At 35.6% G+C, this 27,893-nt stretch overlaps 1 protein-coding gene across 3 annotated transcripts in view; it reads right to left on the bottom strand.

The window, feature by feature from the left end:
* LOC126824041 (serine/arginine repetitive matrix protein 2) overlaps positions 1-27,396 on the bottom strand; it is a 75,047-nt gene extending 47,651 nt beyond the window's left edge. For all 3 annotated transcript variants that reach the window (XM_050553194.2, XM_050553191.1, XM_050553193.1), the window contains exons 1-3: positions 27,259-27,396; positions 25,415-25,677; positions 11,843-11,953 (exon numbers count right to left, since the gene is read on the bottom strand). In XM_050553194.2, coding sequence (XP_050409151.1) covers positions 11,843-11,953; positions 25,415-25,653 — 350 coding nt within the window. In that variant the 5' untranslated portion in view covers positions 25,654-25,677; positions 27,259-27,396. The remainder of the gene's footprint in view (positions 1-11,842; positions 11,954-25,414; positions 25,678-27,258) is intronic.
* Positions 27,397-27,893: the final 497 nt, after the last annotated feature.

The raw sequence follows: 27,893 nt of genomic DNA, 5'->3' as shown, positions 1-27,893 counted from the left end.
TTATAATAGGCCTACCTGGGTAATAAGATTGTTACGTTTTGTCTTTTTTAGCACACATTTTTGGCAGAAAAAATATTCCAGTTGGCGGAAAAAAAAAATCATCCATTTTGGCGAAAAGAAATTGAAAGGCAGTGTCACTGTAATCCACATATCAATTAATCTTGTGTATCTAGCATTAATGTCTTTCACATTTGTTTAATATCAAATCTTTGTTTGTAAAAATCATTTAAAATCACCTAAAATCAAATTTAATTTGTACTTGTGTCCAGTTTAAAGCTGAATGATTAATTTTGATAATGAGTGTCCAATTTATAAGTATTCAATTTCCTGACCACTGTTCAAAAATTAATCATTATACATCAATAATCAATTGGATTGTTTATTTTTTAACAGTGATCAAGAAATTAAACATTTGTTATCAGAATTGAATGGTCAGCATTAAACTATACACAAGTACAAATTGATATTGAATGAATGTGAAAGAAATTAGTGCTACATATATACAAGATTAAATGATACCCAGATTACAGTGATGGTTCATGAAGCAATGAAATGGGGTTTAACTTCCTACTTTTCTGCACCAACTGGGCTAATAAATAACGGATGATTTTGGGTGATTTTAAACAAATTTTTACAAAGTTTTAAACAAAGATTTGATATTAAACGAATTTGAAAGAAATTAGTGCTACTAAATACACATAAATTAACTGATATAATGGTTACAGTGTTTTTCCTTCATACATGTATCAATTCTCATATATAGAATGATTATATACTTATAGTGCATATCAATCTGATTAAATGAAATGAAATGAAATGGGGTTTAACGTCCTACTGTTCTGCTCCTAACCTCGGCTAATGAAGACGGGCATACGCCATACAGTGTGCTATGAGGGAAATTTTGCCCGGGCAGCGGCACTATCGCCTACTCTTATATCGAATTCCAGCTGCCAAGGGATCTTTTACGTGCATTCCAATGTATACACGGGACCTTGGTTTTTCGTCTCATCCGAATGACTAGAAAGCTGTCCTTGTCAGGCCCTCCGTCCTGCATCACTGACAAGGGGAAACCACGCCGGAAAATCTGGATGAACTTTCTCGGCCAATGCAGGGATCAAACACCCGACCTCCAGACTAGCAAGCCAGCGTCTTACCCACTTAGCCACGTGATCCCCAATCTGATTAAAATACAGATCTATATTTTGTTTCGTTTTTTTTTTTTATACTTTCGATGGCCTACACTACATGAAGATCTGACAGGTTGTAGCGATAGGTCGATCAGAGGTCATACGAGCATCTTTTGACCCTAGGACATCAGACATTTGATTAACCAATCAGCATTGATGTTACTAGTGGATTACCCACAGTTCCGTGCAAAACACACCTAAAGCTCGCCGTAACAGACCGTTTCATTGGCTTATCACTTTCATCATTCAAAACATGTCAATGATAACAACTCTTCCAGATCCTAGTGTAGTAAAGACAAGTAAAACGAAATTTTGAATTATAAAAACGAAACAAAATCTGTGTTTTAATCAGATTGAGTGCGTACAGTTTTTCTTGACCTTTTCAATAACTTTCAAAATTAACTTCAAAGACTTTCACACTCACTAAATTTTAAACGAGAAGATGATCCCAATCTAAAAATTTTCAAATCATGGCGTTGAAATCCACTCAAAGAGTTTCCACTTTCATTAAAGATTTATTCCTAACAAGTTGGAAGAAAATATTACAAATTCTTCTACTAATGATCAACAAAAAGATGCATGAATGAATAATTCTTTTCTTTATAATGGTCTCCCCCCCCCCCAGGGGCATCTTTATGTAGGTCAATATAAATGAAATGAGGTTTAACTTCCTACTTTTCTGCACCGACTGGGCTAATGAAGACGGTCATATGTCATACAGTGTGCTATGAGGAAATTTTGCCTGGATGTGATACTACGGCCTACTCTTATATCAGATTCAAACAGACAAGGGTTCTTTTACGTACACGCCACAGACAAGGGGGAAACCCTGTCAGAAAATCCTGTAGAACTTACTCGGCTAACACCAGGAGCGAACCCGAGACCTTCAGTCTAGTATCTTACTGAGGGAAATTGGACGGCCGAATGATTAGCACATGCGTGCTGTATCATAAGGTCTATCACTGAGTCAACTGGCGTGGATTCGATACCCCAGTTTTACGTGACAAGGGGTGGGGTCGCCTGTTCAACCTCGTGGGTTTTCTCTCTGGGTCCTCCGGTTTCCTCTCACAGACCCCTGAACCATATGTCCTAGTTTGTGTCGAATAGATGTTACCCCCCCCCCCCCCCGTCTCTCTCACTGAGCCACTGCATCTCGTATACAGACAACAGAGGCTTATTTCATCAAACCATAACAAATGATGCCAAATATTTCACGATTGTTGCTTTTAATATTCACAAGACCATATGGTAACTGTCTCCCAAGGCCTTATATTTATTGACAATTTTATCCGGTCTTTGTGTTAAAATATTGAATGAGAACGTGCTTTATGTTTTAAAAGGTAATTTAATGACAATGTTAAAAGAATACAAAGACGTTGGGGACCCTTCAGTAGTAAAACTTATCATCAAGCCAATTGAATGTTAATTCAAAAGATCATGACCCCAGGCGGCAATTTTTACATTCAGAAAGTGATTGAAGAGATTTCTTTGCTTTATAAGAAAGAAGACTGCTTGGGAGTTATTTTGGTATTCTTACAGATTTCTTTGGTAATCTGATTCTGGTGGAAAGTTTATGATCAAATGAGAGAGAGAGAGAGAGAGAGAGAGATATGGGGTTTAAGTCCACTGGTCACAAACTAGGTCATTTCGGGACTTATACATGGTTCAATTTTATTTCAATGGGAGGAAACCAGAGGACCCCGATAAAACCCACGAGGTTGGACAGGCGACCCTACTCCTTGTCCCGTACAACCGGGGAATCAAAACCACGCCAGTTGACTCAATGACAGCCTGGCTGATGAAGAAAATTAGGATGTTAAACCCCATTTTATTTTATTTTTTCACTATTCATAAATTACAACATTTTGATGCCTGAAATACAGACAAATTTATTGACCAGGAATTAGCATGTGTTATATTGATCGGACTATTTAATATTCAAAATGAAATTCTATTTTCATTTGTCTAACCCAATAAGCGTAATCAAATTAAACAATCAATTATTTCTACTCGCTCCCCCCTCCCTCTCACCATCTCCCTCTTTCATTGACATTTTTGATTAAATTTTTGACTCAATTATTTCTATTGGTTCCCTCCCACCATCTCCCTCTTTCATAGATGTGGTTTTTTTTTTTGATCAAATTACTGTAAGTAATGTCAATGGAATATACTTTGTCAAAGAGGGAATATAGTTTTTTTTGATGGGGGTAAAAATATTTAAATAAATTAGCTAGAAGTTACATCATAATTGAAACATCATTACGTTAATAGCTTTAACCGATACTTGGGTGGGGAAAGTTGAAAACAAGGAAGTTACTCAACATTATTTTGCCATTATCTAAAGTAGGAAAGAATCAAAATCAGACATAATTAAAGGGATTTATTCATAAAGTTATCATCTTTGAAAATATGGTAAATGAAAATGAAGCCAGGTTTAACGCCCTACTGTTCTGCTCCAATACACCATACAGTGTGCCATGAGGGAAATTTAGCACAGACAGCGGCACTATAACCTACTCTTATATCGAATTCCAACTGTCAAGGGATCTTTTACGTGCATGCCAATGTATACACATGACCTCGTTTTTTTTGTCCCATCCAAATGACTAGACAGCTGTCCTTGTCATGCCCGCCTTCCTGCACCACTGAGAAGAAGAAACCACGTCGGAAAATCCTGCCTTACAAATCCTGAAATTGCACCGGACAATGTCTGAGACAGGTGCCTAAGTTCCAGGCTTGCTTGCATATGCACTTGTGCAGACCAGGAAACATTTCAAGATATTTTTCAAAAGCATACATATGACAATTTGTAGCATTAACCCATCTTAAGTCCTTTTGTGTATTTTAATTTTTATGGTTTAATTTTTTGAAATTCTAATTTTTTGTAAATTGATTGACAGTTACAGCGAACTAACTAGGAGGATGCCAGATCAGAGACGATCCTGCTCATATGACGTTATATGTGGATTGTGCATTGGGGTTAGGGTAAGGGTTAGGCTTGGTCCGGGATTAGTTTTAGGGTTAGAGCTAACACTGTTTACCTCTCTAACTAACTACATGTAACTGCAAATTTGAAACAGAATTTAAATGAAACGATGTATAAACAATACACATATTGGACTGGATGTACTCAGTATACAGTCAGTCCTAGACTGTGAGCTACTAGAATGGTTTTTCTACAGCCAATTCAGCTATTTCGATTATTTAAACAATCATTATGCAAGAGCTAAATCTGCCTATTGCAGCTCTTTCTTTAGACCTGAAATGTTTTCTAAAGTATTAATTAGACATTAATTAACTGATCCAGGCCTTAATCGACTCTCGATGGCATCAGATTTCTCCGATATTAAATAGATTAGAATGGTTCAGTGATAATTTGATTTAATCAAATATGGAGGACCGAGACTTAGCTTCGATCAACCAGTACGGTGGTTGAAATTATTGCACACGTCTGTCAAACCTTCAAAGGCTAATATCTTCGCTTGCAATAGAGTAATTTGAATGAAATTATCAAATTATTCATTTTAAATCATCTACTTTCGAACTATCATAGCAAGAATGGCTAGCTCTTTATCTAAATCTTACATAATGTATCTTTAAGTAGCCAAAAGTGAATATTTCATTAATAAACAATTATCATAACTCATAAGCCTTATTAATATTTCATTTTTAAGTCCAATATATAATGCTGAAAAAGTGGTATAGACACATGAATTCACAATACCCTACCATGAATACTGGTAAAAAAACATGAAATATGAATTTATTTTGCCATGTTTTTGTGCGTTATCAAAAATGACTGACAGTGAAAATTTTGAAGTGGAAGCCCTGATATACTACTTTACATTAACCACAAATATATCAATTCTTGTATTTATTCTTTAGAAGAAGAAAAAGATCTTTTTTCATTTATAATCAAAATTCTATCAAACTACATTCAAAGAAGTATTGCAGACATAGAAAATTAATCTGAGAACTTTGAAGAGTCGACGACCATAGACAAAATAATTTATCTTTATTGATTTCACCTCAATTAATCATGATTTACCTTTCACAACAATTAATTGAAACACGAGCATACGCGTAAGATTCAATCAGTCGTCCATACCTTCAAACACATAATTATATCACATCTGATACAAACATACAATGGATATTACACTGTAACCCAGGTATCATTTAATCTTGTGTGTCTAGCACTAATTTCTTTCATGTTCATTCAATATCAAATCTTTGTTTAAAAATTTGTATTGTTTAAAATTACCAAAAATCATCTAATTTGTACATGTGTCCAGTTTAAAGCTGATTGATTAATTTTGATAATGAGTGTCCAATTTACAAGTATTTAATTTCATGACCACTGTTCAAAAATTAATCATCATACATCATTAATCAATTTGGTTGTTTATTTTTTATTAGTGATTGAGAAATTAAACACTTATACACTTATACTATTTATCAAAATTGAATGGTCAGGTTTAAACTGGACTGAAGTACAAATTAAACGATTTATGGTCATTTTAAACAGTTTTTACAAATTTTTAAAAAAAGATTTGATATTGAATGAATGTGAAAGATTAAATGATACCTGGGTTACCTACAGTTCTGTTACAATCATCAGGGATTGGATGGCAGAATGGTTAGCACAAGCATGTTGTATCATTGGGTCTGTCATTGAGTCAATTGGTGGGGTTTCCATTCCCCCGTTGTACGTGACAAGGAATAAGGTCGCCTGTCCAACCTCATGGGTTTTCTATGGGTCCTCCGGTTTCCTCCCACTGTCAAAGACCCCTACGCGCAAGCGAATTATTGAAATAAAATTGAACCATGTGTTAGTCCCAAAATGACCTAGTTTCTGTTGAGTGGAAGTTAAACCCCATTTCTTTCTCTCTCCCCCCCCCCCCCCAAGTTAATCATCCAAGTTGGACACTCATTATCAAAATTAATCAGTCAGCTTTAACCTGGACACAAGTACAAATTAGATGATTTTTGGGGATTTTAAACGATTTTTACGAATTTTTAAACAAAGATTTGATATTAAACGAATGTGAAAGAAATTAGTGCTAGATACACAAGATTAAACGATACCTGGGTTACAGTGCCTTACTCACTGAGCCACTGTGGTTCCTGAAGTCCATTATCAGCATTACTATTCGCCAAACAAAGTATATCACACTGTGTATTGCATGTTTTATAAAAAAAGATCAACTTAATTATCTTTCTGCCAATCTCTGGTTTTACGATTATGACAACCATGCTATTACTGTAATTGATCTGTAGAAAAGTTCAATTGATGATTCTTGTGAAATGATTAAACTCTGACAAGTTCTCATTCGATGGAGATCACCTTCAAAAAACCGTTAATTGATATTGTCGGTTACTTGGTATTGCATGGCAAGAATCACAAATCGTTTCTTCAACAACTGTCAAGTATTTTATTGAAAAGGAAACTGTTAGAAAGAGGTGTACATATATTGACGCTTAAATTTATTATTCAGCGTTATTTTTTTTAAATTAGCGAACTATCAATTATGAAAATCGCTGGCAATGGCAGAATTTGAAATTCCATAGTTTTCTTCGCTTTACTACTCTAACTAGTTTCAAGTAGAATGTCCGATAGCTATTGTCTAAATCATTATTCTCAAAATAAGTACATCAAGTTTCAATCTGATTAAAAGATTTCGTTTTTTTCTTCTTATACTTTCGATCGTCCACACAACATGAAGATCTGACCAGTTGTAGTTAAAAGTTGCGTCAGAGATCATACAAGCTGCTTTTGACCCTATGACGTCAGACATTTGATTAACCAATCAGCATTGGTGTTTCTAGTAGGTTACCCACAGTTTCGGGCACCTCACGCCAAAAACTCGCCGTAACAGACAGTTTCATTGGCTAATCCCTCACATCATCCAGTATGCAGGTTATATAACAACTCTTCCAGATCCTAGTGTAATAAAGACAAGTAAAACAAAATTGTGAACTATAAAAAAACAAAACCAAAAAGGATCTGTGTTTTAATCAGATTGATCAAATTTTACCACAGGGGAAACAAAGCGATTAAAATTTCACACTCCATGACCACCAAGATGTTAAAAAAAAAACCTAAGAATAGGAACAGAAAACAAAAAAACAGAAGCCAGTCTTGTATTATTTTCCAATAAAGCCACTAATCTCTGATAAGATTGAAAAAGCAATAAATAAGTACCAAATGTGGTGCTTCAAGTCCACGACCTGCATGCTAAAATACAAATCGACGCCAGAACAAAGCCTTTGCTAATCAGCATTAGCCGGTTTCTGGCAGTAATTGTACGAGTATGCCAGGCATGATCGGCTAAATAATTTATCCATTTATTACAAATCTATAAAAACCATGGCAAGAATTCTTCAAGCATTGTCAAAGTTAAAGATACATTGTAGGAGATTTGATAGATCTGGCAGTTCTCACTATAATTGTTAAAAACCAGATAATGTAATGGGAATATGCTAAAAATTTCAGTCAAACTGCTTCACTCTAAGCTGAGAAAATCTTATTTTAAAATCTTTGTAGCCTCAATTGTCATTGTTAGCTCTGTGTCACGTTATGTAACAAAGTTTTGTTTATCCATTTTTGTGTTTAATAATCAACTGACGTTGAACAGCAGATCGGATTCATATCCATTGAAAATCAGACAGACAAGATGGCATAGAGAGTTGATTATTGTGTTAATAAATGTCTAATTAAAAACTTAGATAACATTTCAGGCCCAAAGAAAGAGCTGCAATACTTAGATTTAACTCTTGAATAATGTATGTTTAAAGTAATAAAATCTTGATCATCCATTAACCGTTGAAAATCTCGAGCATCCAATGGCATCGAAAGTTGATTATGGTTTTGACGAGTTAATAAATCTCGAGCATCCAATGGCATCGAAAGTTGATTATGGTCTTGACGAGTTAATAAATGTCGAGCATCCAATGGCATCGAAAGTTGATTATGGTCTTGACGAGTTAATAAATGTCGAGCATCCAATGGCATCGAGAGTTCATTATGGTTTTGACGAGTTAATAAATCTCGAGCATCCAATGGCATCGAAAGTTGATTATGGTTTGACGAGTTAATAAATGTCGAGCATCCAATGGCATCGAGAGTTCATTATGTCTTGACAAGTTAATAAATTAAATGTCAAATTAACAATTTAGATAACATTTCAGGCCCAAAGAAAGACCTGCAATAGGCAGATCTAGCTCTTGAATAATGTATGTTTATGTACTAAGGCTACGGTAGCTGTATTTGTTTATTATGTATTACGGCTAAGGGAGAGAAGGATCTCCAATAACTCTAGGGGAGATCAGGGAGAGGAAACGCCCACTGGCAGATTTAGCTCTTGCATGTTTAAGAAAGTTTTCTGCACGGATGATCTATATTTTCTATTGAAGAAGAAGAAGGCAAAAAGAATTAAAGAATTTGATCTAATAATAAAACGGATCCAAAGAAAATATTATTTAATCATGAGACTATACTTGGTTAACTTCTTTTTTTTAATATACAAAAAACAAGAATAGCATTGTAGGCCAAATCAATTTAAATTTCATTATTATTCTTTCTGTTTGTTGAAATAAAAAATAAAAAGAAGAATAACTTGTTGCTCTCAATTTTAAACAAAACATGGCTGACAAGACTCAAGATAACGCCCACTTGACACAAACTAGGTAATTTCGGGACTAACACATGGTTTAATTTGTTTTCAATAATTCACTTGGGTGTAGGGGTCTTCAGCAGTGGAAAGAAACCAAAGGACCCGGAGAAAACCCACGACACGAGGTTGGACTGGCGACTTTATTCCTGATCACATTCAAGCGGGGAATCTTATCATACAACACGCACGCACCCAACCCTCCTAGCATACTGCAAACAGAGCTCTGTATACTTCATTCTGTCCTGAATGGCCACCATATCCCAAAATTAGTATAGTATTTTGTAATGCGGTTCTACTCTGTTTCACATCTGTCATACACACAGAGACTAAATAAACCTATTCAATTCCATTAAATGGAAGCAGAATAAATACTTCGCAAAATTCTCCAAGTTTATGCTTAGTGTTTTCGACTAAAATCATCGATATAGTACTTAAAATGTCAGTCAACTACATTTGTAGCTTAGTGTCTATTCTCAAGCGGAGCTAACTGTAGACAAGCAGCCTAAGTTTAGTATGCCCTCCTAGGACCCAGAAGAGAGAGAGAGAGAGAGAGAGAGAGAGAGATGGGGTTTAACGTCCACTCGACACAAACTAGGTCATTTCAGGATGAACACATGGTTCAATTTTATTTCTAAAATTATTTGCGCGTAGGGGTCTTAATAGCAGTGGGAGGAAACCGGAGGACCCGGAGAAACCCACGAGGTTGGACAGGCGACCCTACTCCTTGTCACTTACAACCGGGGATTCGAAACCACACCAGTCAACTCAATGACAGACCTTATGATACAGCTTACCATTTGGCTATCCAACCCCACTGGAACCAGAAGAACTAAAACTTAAATTGGTTTCGCCTGATAGTAACTGAGTGATCAATATTAATACACTTAATGAGTATTGTTTCATAAATAAACATCTCATTTCTTTAAGTTCACTAGACAAGTATTGTTTCAAAACAAAACAAGTTATCATCAGTAGAAAATATTTTCTCAATGCTTATTATATATGCAACTTGGTGGAAAAGGTCCAAGTTTTCATGGGCCTTGATCGTGGCTTTCATTTCAGTTGTTTACCTGTCTTTTAATTGACAGGCAGTGCAACTGGAGAACAATCATGTCAGTTAATTTACAGGATTTAAAATTATAATTTCAAAGAATTTAAAGGCCCATTATGCAAGATTTAAATCTGCCTATTGTGCAGGTCTTTCTTTTGACCATAGATATTAATTAACAGTACAAGACCATAATCAACTCTTGATGCCATCGGGTAGCTCGGATTTTAAGTAGATTAGAACTGTTTGGCCATTTAATGATTTAAATGAAAAAATGGATAATCGAGACTTAAGCAAACGGTAGCAATGACAATCGAGGATACACTGTCCTCCTAACAGCAATAACTTGGCTCAGAGTGAAGTAATTTGACTGAAATGTTCAACATATTCCCTTTTTATTATCTATTTTTTTTAACTATTATAGCAAGAAGTGTCAGCTGTTTATCTAATCTTACATAATGCTCCATTAAACTTAAAGCACAATATATACCATTAATTACATGTAAGTTAATTTTTTATTTGTTATGTACTATGAGGTTAGAAGGTCAGTCTTTCATTAAAACACTATACAGTTCAATTTAAAGCTTTAATGTACCATAAAATTAGAATGTCAGTCTTTCATTAAAACACAATAAATTTAAAAGCTTTAATGTACCATGAGATTAGAATGCCAGTCCTTCATAAAACACAATATACACAGTTTGATTTAAAGCTTTAATGTACCATAAACACGATTACACAGTTCAATTTAAAGCTTTAATGTACCATAAACACGATGTACACAGTTCAATTTAAAGCTTTAATGTACCATAAACATGATGTACACAGTTCAATTTAAAGCTTTAATGTACATGCGCCATAGATTAGAATGCCAGTCCTTTATTAAAACACACTGAATAAATTTAAAATTTTGGGGATAATGTTAAAAATTGTCATATTCTTTGGAAAAATTATCTTGCCAATCCCAGGTACACAGAATACATCAAAAATTCACTAACTGGCAAACTTTGACACAAAATTCCTGGTCTTGATGTGACGGAAAATTAATTTTTTCAGTAAACACAGACTTTTTTACAAAGTTACGTTGGGATAATGCAAGCATTGATCTTTCACTGGCCTTTAACTTTCTTGTTTAGAAACCGACTTTAATAAGGAAAGAAAAAGGACCTACAAGGCAGACTTAAAATGGCTTTATTTGATCAGACAAATGAATGTTTGCTAAAGTGAAAGTTGTCGACATTCGGTGTGTTGACTGCGTATTGTTACGGCTATAATAATGCTATTATGACAACCACCTTTGTAGTTTGGTGAAATCTATACATTACGTCGGGGCGTTGCGAGAAGGTAAATGTTGAAAATCAACAGATAAAATTCTAGTCAAAGACATTGATTCACTTCCCCATTTTTATGCACTCAAAGAATTTTTGATTATGGATTCAGTCAATATATTCTAGGTTCACACAGTGTCTGTTTTCAACGCTATCGAAAACTACCATAAATGATTAAACGTATGAAATTATTAAAGATGCAAGGCCTGGAAATAACGGTTTTAGATGTAGCCAGAGCTGTTCACATCACTTTTTTTTTTTTCAATTTACTTCACATTAATATCTCAGGCTTAATTACAATAACAGTTTATGAGAAATATCTTTGATACAGAAACACAAAACACAGCTGTCTAGTCGGTCGGATGATATAGAAAACTAAGGTCCCGTGTACACATTGGCATGCAGGTAAAAGATCCCTTGACAGTTCGAATTCGATATAAAAGTAGACCGTAGTGCCGCTGTCCGGGCAAAATTCAACTCATAGCACACTGTATGTCATATGCCCGTCTTCATTAGTCCAGTTAGGAGCAGAACAGTAGGATGTTAAACCCCATTTCATTTCATTTCTTCTCATTCAGCTTAAACAAATTTAATTTAACTTACATTGGACGACCAAATTCATCTTTTTCCACAGCTGAATCTGACACACCTTCTTTTTCCATCAACATTTTTCTGAAGACCGAAACCTTCCCCTCTATTTCCTCTTTCGAATACCTGAAAAATATAATTATTTCAAAAAGTTACTTCGAGTACATCTTCAAGTCTTGAATCAAGACAAAGGCCATGTCACAGACAATCACAGATACCTGAAAGTGTGAATGGGAAATGGGCTTTATTAACGTCCACTCGACACAAACTAGGTCATTTCAGGACTAACATATGGTTCAATTTTGCACGTAGCAGTGGGAGTTAACCAGTGTACCCGGAGGAAACCCCCGAGGTTGGACAGGCGAAACTACTCTTTGTCAATGATTGACCTTATGATGCAACGTGCATTCGTTAACCATTCATTCACACGAACCCCAATTATTTAAAAAAAAACAACAAATGTCACAAATGCCAAAGGAGGCATAACTATATTTAATGTTGGAATTTTAATCAAGCCTTGAAAAAGGCACCTGTTGCAGACATTCTCAGACACAATTCCTCTAGTGCCTGTCATTGCATCTGGCACAGATTTACATGTACCTTTTCAGGAGAAGGCTAGATCGCAGACGGTCCTGAACATATGACGTCATATGTGGATTGCGCATTAGGGTTAGGGTAAGAGTTAGGCTTGGTCCAGGGTTAGGGGTTAGGCTTGGTCCAGGGTTAGGGTTGGGGCTAGTCCTGTTTAGTTCCTGAGGCTTTGACGAAATCTGCAGGTCCTAAAACCTATCCTAACCCACAATCCTTGTATGACGTATGTGCTAAAATGTGCTGGATTGTTGCCCATCTAGCATTCTCCACATGGGCTACAACATACTCCTCGCAGTGTTTCGTTTGATTACAACTAATCCCACTTAACACTGCTGTAAAGGAAGCAAATTTCTGTTCCAAATCATGATTGGTCCATAGTCCAATTGACAACCAATATCTAACTGCGTAACAATATCATTACGCTTTAAACAGAGCTCCCAACTGGACCAAATATGGTTACATAACGTTACGTCATGACTCACAAATTTACTATGCCCAGTTAACCGGTGCATAGCAGATTACAGAAAAGGCTATCAACACAGATACAATGGAAACAATACTGTTTGGAGACAAACAATAATTTCACCGTTTTTAATACCTTAAATCACTGTCCGAAGTTTTAGGTAAGACCCCAGATTAAATGAAGGGCTGTCACACTGCTGTACTTGGAATAGAACGGGAAGAATAGACACACTCCCTCAAAAGCAATGGCAATGGCCAGAGAGGGATTTCTCTGGCCATTGCTTCAGGAATAGAGGGTTACAATAAGGTTTATAATACATGGCCAACCAAAGTGGAGGGGTGTGGATGGCCGAATGGTTAGCGTGTGCGCGATGTATCAGATGGTCTGTCATTGAGTCAACTGGCGTGGTTTCGATTCCCCGGTTATACGTAACAAGGAGTAGGGTCGCAAGCCCAACCTCATGCGTTTTCTACGGATCCTCCCACTGTTAAAGACAAACGAATTATTGAAATAAGGTTGGATCATATGTTAGTCCCGAAATGACCTGCCTCTGTCTCTATCTGTCTCTCTGTATCTAGTGCAGAGCAGTAGAACATTAACCCTCATTTCATTTCATTTTTTATTCATCCAAATAGCCTTGGTAAAGAAGATGAGAATTGAAGCCTACATGATCTAGAACTGATATGCCAATTGTAAAAATAGTAAATGAATCCGACATTGTCTGTTTTTTGATGAAATAGCAATCAATTTAATATCAAGACATAAGAAGCAGAACAATATCATTATTATATTTCAGAAGTTACACCCAATTTCATTTCATTTTTTATTCAACCAAAGCTATGGTAAAAAAACCCAACAAGATAGAACTGAAATGCCAACTGTATAAATGGTAATAAATGAATCCAACACCATATTGTCTGTGTTTCCATTGAGATAGCAATCAATCTAATATCAGTTATAAGAAGCAGAACAATATCATTATTATATTTCAATACATAGTCAAACGACCAATATCTCTTGTACATGACCATGTAATATTATCTAGTCCTGTTTGATCATTTTATTCATAGCCGTATTAACATTAAAGAACAATACAGTGCGCTTCTTGTTGCTCTCTTCTGATAGGTTTTCAATATGGTGATTTCCCTTGTGGCCTAACATTCAACACGTTAGCGATTTAATTAGTCAATTTTGCCCCATTATTAGCAACATCTTATCAATATTTATTTTGATATCTCGTGTTGTAGACATTGTGTTGACCTTCCCCGTGCCGTCAATTACGCTATCATTAAAAATCCATCTATTGTCTGTCATGCTGATGGAGCTACAGTGGCTCAGTGAGTAAGATGTTAGCCCGATCCCGTGTTGGCCCAGATAGAAATGAAATGAAATGGGGTTTAACGTCCTACTGTTCTGCTCCGAACTGGGCTAATGAAGATGGGCATATCGCCTACTCTTACATGTATATCGAATTCCAACTGCTATGAGCAGGCCACGAAATTTCACGCGAACAGTGTACCCATCTTTGCTCATCTCCATATGTTTTGAGATTTTTATCAGTAGATATATCCAGTTTGTGTTAATACCTTATTCAGGGTTCCCGCGGCTTCGTCAAATATTTTTTCAAGGATATTCAAGGATAAATATACGTCAAATTCAAGGATTTTCAAGGACATTTTTTAGCCTAAAGTTACAATTTTTCATCTTAAAAATAACCAAAACATTACCAACTATCGTTATAATCTCATATTTAAAAGGAATTGAAGACATTTGAAACAAAATTAAGGATCTCAACTGAAATTCAAGGATATTTTCCTATTTCCGCGAAATTCAAGGATATTCAAGACCTTGAAAATGAAATTTGAAATTTAAGGATTTTCAAGGACCGCAGGAACCCTGTTATTAACTATTAATTTTCTAACACCAGTGGCACAGCTCTACGATTTTATGTTTTAAGAAGGGGAGAGAGAGAGAAATGGAGTTTAACATCCACTCGACACAAACTAGGTTATTTCGGGACTAACATATGGTTTAATTTTATTTCAATAATTTGCTTGCGTGTAGGGGTCTTTAGCAGTGGGAGGAAACCGGAGGACCTGGGAGAAAACCCACGAGGTTGGGGAGGTGACTCTAATCCTAGTCACGTACAACCGGGAAAGAGAGAGAGAGAATGGGGTTTAATGTCCACTCGACACAAACTAGATCATTTTGGGACTAACTTATGTTTTAATTTTATTTCAATAATTTGCTTCGCAGTGGGAGGAAACCGGAGGACCCGGCAGAAAACCAACGAGGTTGGACAGACGACCCTACTTCTTGTCACCTACAACCGGGGATTCGAAACCACCCTAGATGACTCAATGACAGACTTATGATACCGCGCGCACATGCTAACCATTCGGCCATACAACCCCACTTTTTTTTTTAAGAAGGGGACTTGGTTCGAAAACTTATCAATATAATAATCTTTTACCAATAATTTCTCCCTTTTTGTTGTTGGCATTCCCATTTCTGGATCTGCGAGATGTTTCCAGTTTGTATCTTATTAAATATTTATGTTCTAATATCAGTGGGGGGGGGGTGTAAGTGGTCTAAAATGTGCGATTTAGATCATAGGACCTGTCACTGGGACAAGTAGCGGGGTGGGGGGTAGTTGGTCTTACATGTGTGATTTAGATCATAAGGCCTGCCACTAAGTCAAGTGTCGTGGTTTCGATCACAAGCTTGTATGTGACCAGGAGAAAGGTCCCATGTACAACCATGTGGGTTTCTCTGGCTCCTTTAGTTTCCCTCTAAGCTAAAGACATTTACGTCCCAAGATGACCTAGTTTGTGTCCAGTGGACAATACTCTCTCTAGTTAAGATGGTATTTTAAACTGTATAACGCATGGTTAAGATGGTATTTCAAACTGTATAACAGATGATGAAGATGGTATTTTATACTGTATAACGCATGGTTAAGATGGTATTTCAAACTGTATAACGCATGGTTAAGATGGTATTTCAAACTGTATAACACATGGTGAAGATCGTATTTTAAACTGCGTAACGCATGGTTAAGAAGGTATTTTAAACTGCGTAACGCATGGGGAAGATGGTATTTTAAACTGCGTAACGCATGGTGAAGATGGTATTTTAAACTGCGTAACGCATGGTGAAGATGGTATTTTAAACTGCGTAACGCATGGTTAAGATGGTATTTTAAACTGCGTAACGCATGGTTAAGATGGTATTTTAAAATTTATTTTATACCTTATAAAGCATAATAAAGATTGACTCTTAAAGATACATAATGGGAGATTAGATAAAGAGCTGGTAGTTCTCACTATAATAGTTAAAAACTAGATAATGTAAAGGGAATTTTGGGCCTAGCCTCGATCATCATTACTGAAGTCGGTAAGATAAAAAACATAGTCTCGATTATCCATTTTTTTATTTAATCAGAAGCAGCAGATCGGGTTCTAATCCAGTAAATATCGCAGGCTAGTGATGCCATCGAGAGTTGATTATGGTCTGGATAAGTTAATTAATGTCTAATTGATAATTTAGATAACATTTCAGGCCTAAAGAAAGACTTGTAATAAGCAGATTTAGCTCTTGCATAATGTATGTTTAAACTTTATTTTAGACTTTATAAAGCAGCTATTATTAAACATTGGGTCTACGACATGCTTTTATCTCACGATTATTTCCTCCAGAGAGAGAGAGAGAAATGGGGTTTAACGTCCACTCGACACAAACTAGGTCATTTCGGGACTAACATATGGTTTAATTTTATTTACATAATTCGCTTGCGCGTAGGGGTCTTTAGCAGTGGGAGGAAACTACAGGACCCGGAGAAAACCCACGAAGTTGGACAGGCGACCCTACTCCTTGCCACGTACAACCGGGGATTGGAAACCACGCCAGTCGACTCAATGACAGACTTTATGATACAGCGCGCGCACGCTAACCATTCAGCCATCCAACCCCCCTTATTTCCTCCAGTTTATCTATGGTTTGCTACTGCACAAAAACATCCTTAATATATTACCAATATTGGCTGCTAACCTTCCTAGGTTCATAGATTATGTATTTCAATCAAGCTTAATTAACTGCAGGGCTTTCTCTACCTCCTTATGACAGCCAGTCAATTTTTTTACTTGTTTAAATTATGTGGCATTTAAATGGATGCATTTAGAAAATTCTTTTTAAATGGACTCTATTAGCTGTCAACGTTCTCTATTGTTAGAATATAGAATTAGGTCGACCTTTACAGTATTTGCTTGTGAATCGAGAAAAAAAAAAAAAATTGGTCTGACACAAATTAACGATGCATTATGTAAGATTTAGATAAAGAGCAGATTTTTCTCGCTACAATAGTTCAAAAATAGATAATGAAAAATGTATATATGGAAAATTTCACCCTGATTACTCTATTCTGGGGGGAATCATGACTGTTTGAAGATTTACCCTAGGTAATTTATTATTGTGGCAGTGGTACATGTACTTGACAACTGAGACTTAGCCTTGATTGCCCAGTTTACTGTTAAAGAGAGAGAGAGAGAGAGAGAGAGAGAGAGAGTTTAACGTCCACTCGACACATACTAGGTCATTTTGGGACTAACATATTGTTCAATTTTATTTCAATAATCAGCTTGCGCGTAGGGGTCTTTAGCAGTGGGAGGAAACTACAGGACCCGGAGAAAACCCATGAGATTGGACAGGAGACCCTACTCCTTATCACGTACAACCGCGGAATTGAAACCTCGCCAGTGGACTCAATGACAGACCTTATGATACAACTCTAACCAATTGGCCATCCAACTCACATTTATTGTTAAATATAAAAAATTTAAATTTATTTGAACACCTGCAAGAAATTCTAGGATTTAATCATTAATATTAAGCGTTGAGCAGCAGATTGGATTCGAATCCAGTGAAAATCGGACACATAACTTCATAAGATGATGATATGAAGAGTTGATTATGGTCTAGATGAGTTAATAAATGTCTAATTAATAGTTTATATAACATTTCAGACCTAAAGAAAGACCTGCAATAGGCAGATTGAACTTTTACATAATGTATGTTTAATAACAGTCATTGTAACCCAGGTATCATTTAATCTTGTGTATCTAGCACTAATTTCTTTCACATTCGTTTAATATCAAATATCTTTGTTTAAAAATTCGTAAAAATCATTTAAAATCACCAAAAATCATGTAATTTGTACTTGTGTCCAGTTTAAACTGACTGATTAATTTTGATAATAAGAGTCCAATTTACAAGTATTTAATTTCCTGACTACTGTTCAAAAATTAATCATTATACATCATTAATCAATTGGATTGTTTATTTTTTTTAACAGTGATTCAGAAATTAAGCACTTGTAAATTGGACACTCATTATCAAAATTGAATGGTCAGCTTCAAACTGGACAGAAGTACAAATGAAACGATTTATGGTGATTTTAAACAGATTTTACGAATTTTTAAACAAAGATTTGATATTTGAATTAGATGAATGTAAAGGAGATTCGTGCTAGATACACAAGATTAAATGATACCCAGGTTACAGTGAGTATTGCTACATGTACCTTATCATATAAAATCCAAACTTACACAATAGGGCAGTGAAAAACAAAAGCTGTACACATTTTGGAGAGCAACTCAAGACTGTTCAAACACTTGTATTTACCAGTAATAAAAAATGACAAATCTAACGCCACACATTTTCGTCGAAAAACCGCAGAAATATCCAGCTTAAAAATACTGCAAGATGACAGACCCATGGATGATTGATTAAGAATACTCTTTGATATAATAATTTATTTATTAATAAATGTCTTTGGTATTTCGTTTCAATATCAGATTTTGTTCAGAAATTTCTTTTTTGTTAAAACGAATTTAATTTGTTCCCCTTCAGCAAGCCATTGTTGCAACAGCTTGTGTGAAAATTTGGCAATCCGACTGTTAGTCTTTTAAAAGAAATTGTACAGCATAGCTTAGCTCACACTACAGTAAATTTCCTACAGAAAATACTTATTCAATGAGAGAGAGAGAGAGAGAGAGAGAGAGAGAGAGAGAGAGAGGTCCACTTGACACAAACTAGGTCATTTTAGGACTAACATACATGTATAGTTCAATTTTATTTCAATAATTCGAATGCGCGTAGGGGTCTTTAGCAATGGGAGGAAACCGGAGGACCCAGAGAATATACACAAGCTTGGACAGGCGGGTCAACCCTACTCCTTGTCATGTACAATCGGGGAATCGAAACCGCACCAGTTGACTCAATTACAGACCTAATGATACAGCGCGCACGCGCTAACCATTCAGCCATCCACCCCCCGCCCCCTCATTCAATAAGATCTAGAATATAAAATAAATATAATAAAATAATAAATATATTCATTTTAAAGATGCATTATGTAAGAGCTAAATTTTCATTATATTCCTTTTTTTCATTATCTAATTTTCATTATATTCCTTTTTTTTCATTATCCAATTTTCATTATATTCCTTTCTCATTATCTAATTTTCATTATATTCCTTTTTTTTCATTATCCAATTTTCATTATATTCCTTTTTTATTATTCCTTTTTCATTATCTATTTTTAAACTATTATAGCAAGAACTGTTATGTTCAGTTATAACCACAAATGTATATTTGGGTTTTACATACATGTATGGTACACTTATATTTTAGTTTTATAGCAGTGGGAGGACCCAGAGAGGACCCAGAGAAAACCCATGGGGCTGGGCAGCCGATCCTACTTCTTGATACGCACAGGCTTGGCATCAAAACCACATCACTTAACTCAATGACAGGTCATGTGATCTAAAGAGCACATGTGAAACTACTTGACCACCCACCCCCCCAAATAAAAGTATATCAAATGTCTAGGTATAAATTCTAGAGTGTAATTCCATTGTCATTGATTTTGTTGGGCCTTAATCACCCCAACCTCTCCTCACATTAAAAGTATATCAAATGTCTATGTATAAATGCTAGAGCGTAATTCCATTTTCATTGATCTTGTTTGGGCTCTATCTGCCACCCCCCCCACCCACCAATAAAAGTATATTAAATGTCTCTGTATAAATACCACTAGTGTCATTGATCTTGTTGAACCATGATCACCTCCACCCCCCATAAAAGTATATCAAATGGCTATGTATAAATACCACTAGTGTCATTGATCTTGTTGAACCAAGATCACCTCCACCCCCACGCCCAAAGTATATCGAATGTCTATGTAAAAATACGAGAGTGTAATTCCATTGTCATTGATTTTGTTGGGCCTTGATCACCTCCCCCTCCACCGCCACCAACCCCAATAAAAGTATATCAAAAGGGTATGTATATATACTAGAGTGTAAGAGTGTAATTCCATGGTCATTGATCTTATTGCATCTTGATCACCCCCCCACCCTCTCCCCCAAATAAAAGTATATCAATAGGCTATGTATAAATACGAGAGTGTAATTCCATTGTCATTGATCTTGTTATAGTGTAATTCCATTGCGTCTTGACCACCTCCACTCCCCCCCCCCCCCTCTCCAAATAAAAGTATATCAAATGTCTATGTATAAATATGAGAGTGTAATTCCATTGTCATTGATCTTGTTGCGTCTTGTTCACTTATAACCACGGACGTACAGCACATGTGGTATCAAAGTAATATAACATTCTACTCTTCCTAACTCTAATTGAATATTGACGAGGGTTGAACACGATCTAAACATTGTTCAGAGCAATTACAAGACAACAAGAGCGCCATACTAGAAGGGAAGAAGCTGGTCTAATTACATCACTACATCCAGAGAAATCTTTACATTAACTTAACTCGATCAAACTACTTCATATATTTTCATCAACTGGCTTTAAAACCTGGTTCTTTAATTTTCTTTACGCGGATAAAAAAAAGAAAGACAGGAGTGATACCCATTAAATTCCCCACAACAACATCAATGCTTGTTATTTTTCTGAATTATTTTGATAACAATTCTTTTAGACACGTTCCTGAAACACATTACCTGTTTTGATTTGATTATTTCGATTTTTTTTTGTTGTTGGAATTCCAGGAATAATATGATTTTGTAACAATTCAATATACAGATAAATGTATTTTTTCTCTGGCTTCTGTTAGATTTTTGCTTTTAATAAATAAACCCATGGAAATTTAATATCATTAATTACATTCATGTTGACTGGTAGTTGTAGTGTGTTTCCAATATTTGGTTTAGGACCCAAAAATATTCATAAAGATAGGTTGCCAGGCAATGGCACATACACTAACAGCTGTTGAGTCGTCAGAGCATTCCATAATAAACAGATCAATGGAAATTTAAAGATACATTGTGGGAGATTAGATAAAGAGCTGGCAGTTCTCACTATAATAGTTAAAAACTAGATAATGTAAAGGAAATTTGCTGAAAATGTCAGTCAAATTGATCCACACTGAACTGAGATTTTAGCGATTGAATTTTGGCTTTAGCCTTGATCATCATTACTAATGTCAGTACGATAAAAAACATAGTCTCTATTATCCATTTTTTTATTTAATTATCAATGAGCGTTAAGCAGCAGATAGGATTCTAATCCAGAAAATATTGCAATCGTGAGTCATGGCGTAACATTATGTAAACATATTTGGTCCAATTTAGACTCTGTTTAAAGTGTAGTGATATTGTTACGCAGTTAGCTATGGGTTGTTAATCTGACTATTGACCAGTCACAATTTGGAACAGAAATTTGGTTCCATTACAGCAGTGTTAAGTGGGATTAGCTCTAATCAAACAAAACACTGCGAGGAGTATGTGAAAAGACTTAAATGGAAATTTGCAATAAACTATCATAATAGGTTGAGGTGTGTACTAGGGTTGCATAAATATATATTAAACGGTTTATGAAATATGATTCAGAGCCCATTTTTAGGCATGGGAAAATTAAATTTATATATTAAAGGTGTCCTGTTCAACTGCCAATTCTACCCTAACTTAATTTCAAAGAGTCTGGATAAGCCTACTAACTTTAGTTGAATTCCATCATGCTGCGACAGCTAGTGTTAATTTTACCACATAGACAGAATTGGTCCATTATATGAATAGAGTTATGTCCCTTCTCTCTTCTGGTGGGGGGACTAGGATCGCTGTTATTGTTTTTATTGTTTAATTGTATTTTTTTGTATTTATCAATAAAATACAACCATATTTGGTAGTGAAATTGATTGGGTCTTCCCTTACCAGGGCTCTTTTTACAAAAATATCTATTAGATTACCTTGGTTCTCGATTATTTGTCAAGAATTTATCTACATGTTTGGTAGTGAAATTGATTGGGTCTTCCCTTACCAGGGCTCTTTTTACAAAAATATCTATTAGATTACCTTGGTTCTCGATTATTTGTCAAGAATTTATCTACATGTTCATCCCCAAATGGTGCAGTTCAGACGCAGAAAATTTACTAAAATCAGTCCTTCACGTTTAAGGGGAGCTTTTGCTCCTGCTCCTGTCGACGCACGTCGGCTTTCCTTCGAAGAAGTCATTAAAGACTCCTGCAAATTAGCTAAATCGCTCTCCTAAATATTGAGATTAATAAACTACTTTAAGTTTTTGTTTACTTTTAAACTGCATATATTCAAGGTATCAGGAGCTTTTTATTGCTCCCACACAATTTTATAAACATGAAGGACTGTTAAATGATCCAATTTTCCCCTTTAACAATCTGGGGCCTTATTCACAAAATTTAATTTAAAATATTTTATGGATATGGTCGTTTTATTGGTTGAGAATTCAAAATCTAGTACAAATTTTAGTTCTTAGCAAATAAAAAGGTTGCGTGCGCCAGAGAGAAATGGGGTTTAACATCCACTCGACACAAAATAAGCCATTTCAGGACTAACATATGGTTCAATGTTATTTCAATAATTCGCTTATGTGTAGGGGTCTTTAGCAGTGGGAGGAAACCAGAGGGTCTCTGGAGAAAATCAATGAGATTGGACAGGCAACCCTACTCCTTGTCACGTACAACTGGGGAATTGAAACCACACAGTTGACTCAATGACAGACACCTTACATGTATGATACAGCGTGCACGCGCTAAAAGGTCCAAGGCAAGACATTAGATTTTCGTGAAAAGGTCCCTGGTAGGGGCAAGACCCAATCAACTTGCCTACCAAATCAGGTAGATAAAAAGTATTAACAGGCACATTAAATTAATTGCTTCACATATAATCACCTTTGTACAAATTTCAATAAGCACCACTCAAGTAGGACACCCACAAAATTTGGTTCAATACATGAACAATTACACGTATCTTGCCAATAACACATGACACAATTATATGGAATACAAGTTACTTGAAGAGTTTATTTCAGCGATTCCTCGTCGAAACATCGCTGAAATAAACTCTTCAAGTAACTTGTTATTCCATATAATTGTGTCATGTGTTATTCTCATCCAGTTACTAAATGCCACTTAAACAATTTATCTTGCTAATGGTTTAGAATAGATGAGGAAACACAAGGACAGCTGTCTAGTCATTCAGATGGGACGAAAAAATAAGGCCCCATGTATACATTGGTGTACACATAAAAGATTCCTTGGCAGCTGGAATTCGATTTAAGTAAGAGATAGCCATAGTGCCGCTGCCCGGGCAAAATTTCCCTTATTGCACACTGTATGGCATAAGCCTTTGTATAGGAGCAGAACAGTAGGATGTTAAACCCCATTTCATTTCATTTCAGATAAGGGGACAGAATCAGAACGTAAAATGGTCTGATATGAGCCCTTGGACAGTGGCAGAAGCAGTATATTTGGTATAGATGTGTCTCAGAGAAAATTTAGAAAAACCAGGGTGTCACTGGTGATTTGTGGCGCATATCTCGACTCTAAAATAACATCCACTTTCATCAACTCCAACCTCACTATACTGCTTCCGCTGCCACCAAAAAGCTCAAAATCACCCATTACATGTATTTCAATATTTGATAGAAACAGAACAATCAGTGAATTTGTTTTATTGTTATTTAAGGGGGCGTGCCCCTAGGGCCCCTACCTGCACCTGCCTAAGCCCTTGGGGCTATCAATATTGTCCATTTGTCAAACACAAACTGGACAATCAGACATGGAAAGCAACCACAGACAACGAATAATACAGGGGAGATAACTACTGATTTTAACATCCAAATGGATGCAGACCACAATTGATTTCCAAATTTAACTTTACTGTTCATTCTCCACCGTTTTCACAAATTTACATTGGGCTGAATACTCTCCTCCAAGTGAATAGAATCAATTAATCAATGTCATGAAAACCCAACTGATTTTCTAACTGAATATTATACCTTACAAATAAATTCTATTGTACATGTCATGTGCCATTTTGTAACTATCTCAGAAAGGAAAATTATACTATATACAGTGGACTCTGTCAATTCCAACATCGTACAGGATCGATACAATATGTCAGATTAGACAGCATGTCGGAATACTCAATTGCCCCAATGCCGAAAGTATTATACCGAAGTACTAGATGAAGAGTACCGGAATCTGCCGAGGTTTGCTGATTGTGTATTTGACGTGAGAAACTCAAATCAAATACCAAGCGCTCTCTTACAAGAGATTAAATTATCAAGGTAATCAACAAAGACCGACATGTGTTTTATGCGCACAGATAATTGATTGGTGATTTCTTGTCGGTTAACACCCACTGATTGAAGGCCGGATTATCCAATGTTAATTCAATGAAAATCGTGTGACGGGGACCACTGATTGAAGGCCGGATTATCCAATGTTAATTCAACACAAATCGTGTGACGGGACCGCTGATTGATGTCGTAATTCGGAATATTCAGAATCTGGGCTACTCAAAACGTTTTTGGTTGAAGTAATAAGGAAATAAATCGAGACATAAAAATGATGATGGATTTCACAGAATACAGTACCGTAGTATTCCGATGTCGGAAGTGACAGAGTCCACTGTACTTATGTTGTAGACTTGAAGATACAAGCAGCTCTAGAAATAATCACTTCTTTTTGAATCTCATCATATATTTGGTACTACAGAAGTTGTATGTACCCGACATATTTAATTTTGTTGTATTGTATGTTGTATTGAAATTTCAACAATCTATGCAATAAGCCTGCTGCCATTTTGTTAATTTAATAATATTAACGTGTAAACCTTTATAAACACAAAGACTCTAACATACAAGACTAGATTACATAAGGCACCTTGTCTCAGACTTTGTCACACACAAATTATCACACAACGTACATATTCCTTGTGCAAAAATGTATGTTAGGGTCTTTATGTTTATAAAGGTTAGGTTTAACATCCACTCGACACAAACTAAGTCATTTCGGGAATAACATATGGTTCAATTTTATTTCAACAATTTGCTTGCGTCTAGGGGACTCTAGCAGTGTGAGGAAACTGGAGGACCTTGAGAAAACACAAGAGGTCGGGCAAGCGACCTTATTCCTTGTCACGCACAAGCGTGGAATCAAAGAAACCCAACCCGTGTTTAATAAAAACACAACTTACCCTTGTTCCTCCATCAATTCCTGCATCTCCATACATTTTAACTCCACCTTTCTCTTTCTCTCATGCTGTAATATTTCTAGATTCGGTTGTTTTACTAACGACTGCTCTAATTTCTTCACCTCTTCCTCCGATTTATAATCCACTCTGTCTTTATGTTTTTTGATGAAGGAGAGATTTCGTGTGACGTAGCCATTAGTTCCACTACCTCTAGCTGTCTCGAGACCTATACCGTTATACATCTCGCTTTTCTTCTTTTATAAACTCTGAAATGACGGACAGAAATCATCTATTAATTATTTCCATGTAAGTTTGTTGATTCAAGACAATTGTCAATTGAATCAAGACTCAAGTTCTCATAATGAAATAATAAATTTAGAGAGAGAGAGAGAGAGAGAGGGGTTTAGAGTGAACTTTATACAACAATCTGAGACTAACACATGGTACCGTATGGAGTATAGCTTTATTTAGCAGATAATTCACCAGATCAACCATTAAAGATACATTATGTAAGATTTAGATAAAGAACTAGCCATTCTTGCTATAATAGATCGAAAGTAGATGATGTAAAATGAATAATTTGAAAATTTCATTCAAATTACTCTATTGCAAGCAAAGATATTAGCCTTTGAAGGTTTGACAGACGTGTGTAATAATTTCAACCACCATACTGGTTGATCGAAGCTAAGTCTTGGTCCTCCATATTTGATTAAATCAAAGTATCGCTGAACCATTCTAATCTATTTAATATCGGAGAAAACTGATGCCATTGAGAGTTGATTAAGGCCTGGATCAGTTAATTAATGTCTAATTAATACTTTAGAAAACATTTCAGACCTAAATAAAGACCTGCAATAGGCAGATTTAGCTCTTGCATAATGCATGTTTAAGTCAAACTCCCCCACTCATCCATTTATAAATTTCAGCTTGGTTCATACAATCCCTGAAACATTCATATGATTCTTGTTTTCTCTTTTTATTAAATTTGTTTGATAAAGACTAAAGGATGCCTATCAGTAATAACATCACTAGTAAACAGAGAGAGAGAGAAATGGGGTTTAACGTTCTATGAGGCGCGTAATCTCGCTTGGGCGAGATTTGGTAAGTTGACATGCGCGTTGCCTGTTTTGCCCAGTGTATCCGGTTCTGGTCTGAATTTTTTTTTAATAAACAGTCTGTGGGTGACAATTTCAGTTACGCTCCTGTGTTACCGGAAAAGAGCTTTGCTCAATCACCGCGCTTCGCGCGATGCATTAGAGCTTTGCTCTACATGTATATTAAAGCATGATTATTCAGTCTACTACTAGTTAAATAGGTCTACTATTTAGGGGTTAGGCTAGGTACCAGTCATAGTTTCAACTCCCGATGTGAGCGAATGTGACTTGGAGATGGGGGGGCCTTTTCAACCTCATCATGCGTTTACTCTGGGTACAGAACTTCGGTTTCCTCCTACACAGGAAAGACCCCAACAACAACCCATTTCCATGGACCATATAAATATAATACATTATAAAAGGTACATGAACAATCTTACCAATCAGTAAGGAATGACTGTCCTTGATCTTAATTATTTGGTAAGCTTAGTTAGAATATAATCTATGATTATGGAATAGCTTATTATACAATGTAGGCTATTCCATAATCATATTTTAGATTATTTCATTGTTATTATTTAAAGCTTATTATTTTTATTGTCTGTTCTTAATTATAAGATTAATATTTTGTTGACGTTTTCTAATTCTTGTGATCGATTGATTCGTTGATCCGATTCCTTATTTATATTTTTACTTTGTCTAATCTCTGCTTTAGAGTTGGTTTTCGGTTCAGATGCATTTCACAAATATTACCTTATATAAAAGATTTCCTTTTGATAATTTTCATCGAACCATTGAACAACCAAACGTGAAGTAGCCTAATAGTGTTTAAAATTATTATTTTCAATAGTAGATTTTACAAATCGTCATTCAGCCATCATTGATCTTAGCTCCATCTGTTATTCAAGGAAAGTTAACTCTTGTTGCGAAATTTCTGAAACCGCAAAATCTCATTCTTCTGGTAGAGCTTGAAAGTTTTTTTTTAGATGGATGTAGGGGTAGAAGTTAAAATTTAAATATCTCGTTTTTTTTTTCAATAAATAAGGCGTTTTCAATAAAATGACATAATAAATCATTTGTGCATAGTTTTTCTAATTTTGATGTAACAAGAATTAAATACCGAATAAACAGTGCCGAATAAAGATTTAGTGTCTCACAATCCGCAGGGGACCCTCACAGTTTTTTTTATTATTATTTTTAAGAAAATACCCTTGTTTCATGCGGAGAGAACTGTTGTTTACCCAGAAGTGAAAAATGCTAGGATGTGAAATGAAATGTTTAACGTCATACCAAATTTATATAGATGACAGCTTTTAAAATACCCGGTATTTAATTTAAAAAATAAGAAATAATTAAGAACTCTTAATTAATTTTTTATGTTTTTGTCT

Source organism: Patella vulgata, chromosome 6, assembly GCF_932274485.2.
Source record: "Patella vulgata chromosome 6, xgPatVulg1.2, whole genome shotgun sequence".
NCBI classification, from domain to species: Eukaryota; Metazoa; Mollusca; class Gastropoda; family Patellidae; genus Patella; species Patella vulgata.
Note: the sequence above shows the minus strand (reverse complement) of the source record. Positions and strands in the feature narration are given on the sequence as shown.